The 4135-nt window shown below is 33.2% G+C and overlaps 2 protein-coding genes across 2 annotated transcripts in view; one reads left to right on the top strand and one right to left on the bottom strand.

Annotated features, from left to right (window-relative positions):
• The window catches only part of LOC139519895 (erythroid differentiation-related factor 1-like), a 495405-nt gene that overhangs the window by 378065 nt on the left and 113205 nt on the right, over window positions 1-4135 (top strand). The gene's annotated exons all lie outside the window — the stretch shown is intronic.
• Window positions 622-1722, bottom strand: LOC139521423 (tripartite motif-containing protein 2-like). Its single transcript, XM_071314898.1, has one exon. The coding sequence runs from the start codon at window positions 1720-1722 to the stop codon at window positions 622-624; it is 1101 nt and encodes a 366-aa protein (XP_071170999.1).

Raw genomic sequence — 4135 nt, 5'->3', positions numbered from 1 at the left:
TATGTTCTTTATAAAGCGTGTCGCGGCATAAAAACGATTAAGAAACCAAAAATTAGGTGGACTCTCGTTTAAAAAATGGAGGTTGGGTCCATAAATCATAAGTCTTTCATTAACCATTTCTCAAATGTTTGCAACATTACGACCGTTGCATGACTAAATGCTTTTTATTGATGTTTTAGTACGGGTGTTTTGTTGGTTAGTGAACAGGGAATAGAAAACATTCGCTGTGACAAAACCTCACGCATTTTACTTTTTATGATTTGAGCGTCACTGCGTTTGGCGCACACAATTGTAAACTGTAGTATTCGTTGAGCGATAAAACTGTTAAACAAACTATATTCAAACTATTCTCTTACAGCTGTTGGTACGTTTTAGATGTCTATCAGACTAGTCTGCATATGTAACGGAACACCAACAATTCTCTTATGTACTAAATTAATGTTTAAAATCAGTGGAGGGAAAGGTCACACATACACGGTCTACCCAACACAATTAACCTTATCACATAAACATATTCTTATACTTAAGTGTTAGTATGAAGATACAATTGAAATGGAAATATTTGTATAGAATTTAATGATTTAATAAATACATTTAAGAGAGTGCTAGTTGCTCACATGATTACATAAAGTTTTCTGCTATTTTGCCCACATAAACTTTTGCGTAACTGTCACCATGGTCATCTGACGAAACATTTCCAATTAATAAATAGCCTTCACTGTCTATAGCCAATGCATTAGGTAGCTCAATATTATATTCTTTGTCAACAAAATGTAGACCAAGAAGTTCTCCTCGTGAATTTAAAACATGAAATGCGTTATTCTTCAGGTCTGAAAGAATAATATTATCACTGGGTGTTATTGCTATTCCAAAGGGATAGAATGAGTGTAAGTCTGGATAACCATAATATGTAAACTTAACACGACCTTTTACGTCTACTGCAACTATTCTGCCGAGTTTATTGTCTTCCATAAAGTCGGATACATATAAGACATTTCTTGAGTCTGTTCTTATACGGGCGGGATAGTTAAACAGCTTTCTTCCTTTTGTGTCGGTTGCCAATACCACTTTTCGTTTATAATCGCTGTCAAAAATCATAATTTGTCGGACGGAGAAATCTGTAACTGGAAATGCTGGTCCTTGTTCTCTAAATCCAACTATTATCTCATTGTCCATATTCACATGCAGTGCAAGGGGTTTCATTGGAGAAATGTCTAAAACGGTCTTTATCTCACCTGAACTATTTAAAATACATACATCGTTATTAACCATCTCAGTGAAAAGAATGACACCTTCTTTATTTACTGCAATGTCAAATATTTTTTTTTCTAATGTTTGCAAGATCCTTATCGAGGATTTAAGCATCTTCCCCTTCACCAATCGAGACATTTCTTCTTGGTTATGACAGATAAAATATATAAAATCATCACCAGAGCACAACAAGGCATTTATAGCAGGTACTGTGGTTGTGTAGATATTAAAAACTGAAGAAATTACTTCCGAAGAAACTTCTCTTTGAGTAGGATTATCCTTAAAAATATCGGACACAGACACAATTTCATGATCCTGTATAGATTTAATTCGCTGATGGATTTTCTCCTTACACGACGTACACATAAATACATCGCATTCTTCACATTTCCATTGGATTGCTTGTTCATTACAAAAATGGCAGGACAAAGGCACTTGCGCTTTCCTCAAACTTGCCGTCTTCGACGCCATTTTTTAGTTTGAGAAGATGTATTACTTCCTCGTTCATTAACGTGACGCACATTGAGAGTTATTTATAGTTCGACTGTTATCGTTTGGGTTTACAAAGTGACGAAATTACTTGTATTGATCTATTTTTTAAAGTAATTGTTTTCTTTTTTTTGCTTATATTTAAATACAACTTATTAAGTAATTGTTAAATACAAAAGACGTTGTTGCAAATAAGATTAAATCACCTAATCAATAATGCATACATTTGTTTTTAAACCAGATTTGTTTTAAATAATATTTTTTTTTAATTTTATAAACATTAGGATTACCAATGTCCGACGCAGTTCAAATAATATAAAAGCTACTTAATTTAGGTTACAGTACGGCTTTTTAAAAATAATAAAAAAACCAAATACTATATAAAATAAGACTGATTAGGCTATTAGATAATCTAATAATCTTTTAGTAAAGCATAGACAATTTTAAGAGTTTAAATATAAAAATAAGAAGATTATAAAGATGTGGTATGATTGCCAATAAAATTATTTTAGTTATGCTGTAATATATTGGGGAACACCGCGAAATCAAATGCACGCAAATTCATCAACAATACAAAAATCGCGAAAACAAGTACCTTTGTTTTATCTTATTTCTTCTTTGAGATTCAAAGGAAGCAGCAGTTATAAATGGAGGAGGCTGCATATATTAAAATGTATCCCCCTTTGTACTCATTGCAAGTAAAATGCTTGAATATTTTGAAGATATCATTGACTAGTTATGAGAGATATAAAGATGTGGTACGAATGTCAATGAGACAACTGTGACCAAGGAAAGAGCAGCTTCAGTTATTATTTTTGAACTTTAATATAAAATTCTCAATTATGATATTTTAGACTTTAATTCTCTGTATTTTATAATTCACTATATTTTATAATTTCGTTTCTATTTACATTTCGTATCCAGGACTTAAAATCAACATGCTTTGATATGCATTTAATTTTCAGTTTGGACATTGAGCGACATGTTATACTTTGTAAGCTAATTAGTGACATTTTACCTTATTCATAATGTATGTTCTTAATTGTCATATTAATCAGATTATCATTTAATATTCATTCTTCAAGTTCTAAAAATAGTTTAATCTTTGTCAGTGAACAATATTACTCAAATTATTGTTATTTGTTATGTCTATACTTGTCAATTCAATTGTGTATAAATACTTGTTTATAATTTTTATAAGCAAGATTTGGACTCAGGACTTTACACTGAACACAGTCCATCTGTAATAAAATTATTAGTATTCCATGCTGAATTATTGGTTTATTCATCGCTAGTTCCAGAGTCTCAGTAGTTACTTTTCACCAGAGTTTCAGTCCCAGAGTTCTCATTGCTATTCACAGCAATCGTTCGTTGTGTGATCAGGTGCATCACACAGTTTCAGTAACAAGAGGCCATTTATTCAGGCTCTTGTTACATACCCTAAAAGTCACCCTTGTTTCCCCGGTGACAGATTGGTGGACGACGACGGCGTGCTGACTTCTATGCTCAACACACGATGCAGAGACCTCAAGCAGCCAAGCGAGTTCCCCAGATAAGTAGTATAAACAATATTCAGCGATGGAGTACAGCTTCAGACCACAATGGAGACCATGGAACATCCAGTTAGGTTACAGTCCAGCATGTGGAAGATGCGGCAAATTTCACAAATTCTATTTATGCAATTCAATTAATCAGAGATGCTATTCGTGTGGAAAATTCGGACATTATGCTAGTAAGTGTTTTTTCGAAAGTAGCTAAGAACATACAAAGTAAATCAGTTAGTATGAAATCTAGAAAACAAAAGGAGCGTGATATAGCTAGAATCAGCAGTTGTATTGAGCGCAAAAATATTATCCGAGCCTTACCTTTCTCGGGTATGAGAAATTCAGCCTTCATTCAACATTTGGACATTGCAAGTGTGCTTAAAACAGAACTAAATGGTGTTAAGTCAAAATTATCGGAGGAAAAACGGAAAAATTCAGAACAGCAACAGTACATTCAGGACTTAAAATTTAAATTGAACCATCTAGAGAGTTAAATCTGAGAGAGATCAGTGTAAACAAGAGATTGAAAACATTCGTAAACAGAAAGAAGAAAATGCTCCGCTTACAGACGTACAGGAATATGTACAGCAAATTCAGAAATTGCAACACAGTTTAGAGGAAGAAAAGAAGTGCGTTAAACTAGTTCTTGGACTGTTTGCAATACGTTGCAGTGAATTTTCAGACGAGAAACAAAGTTTGGAAAATGAAAAACAAGCATTGGAAAAAAAAAGACAGACCTTTGTTCAAAGGTAAATTTTCAAGCGGATTCGATTTCTCAATTGACTTTGCAACTTCAGGACCTTAACTACGAACTCCATTTTGTATCCTGCAAAAACCAACAGCGACCCAAT

This window comes from Mytilus edulis, chromosome 4 (assembly GCF_963676685.1).
Source record: "Mytilus edulis chromosome 4, xbMytEdul2.2, whole genome shotgun sequence".
In the NCBI taxonomy this organism is placed as follows: domain Eukaryota; kingdom Metazoa; phylum Mollusca; class Bivalvia; order Mytilida; family Mytilidae; genus Mytilus; species Mytilus edulis.
Note: the sequence above shows the minus strand (reverse complement) of the source record. Positions and strands in the feature narration are given on the sequence as shown.

Coding starts and splice junctions, on each gene's coding strand:
- LOC139521423 (XM_071314898.1), bottom strand. CDS start 1,722: ATGGCGTCGAAGACGGCAAGTTTGAGGAAAGCGCAAGTGCCTTTGTCC.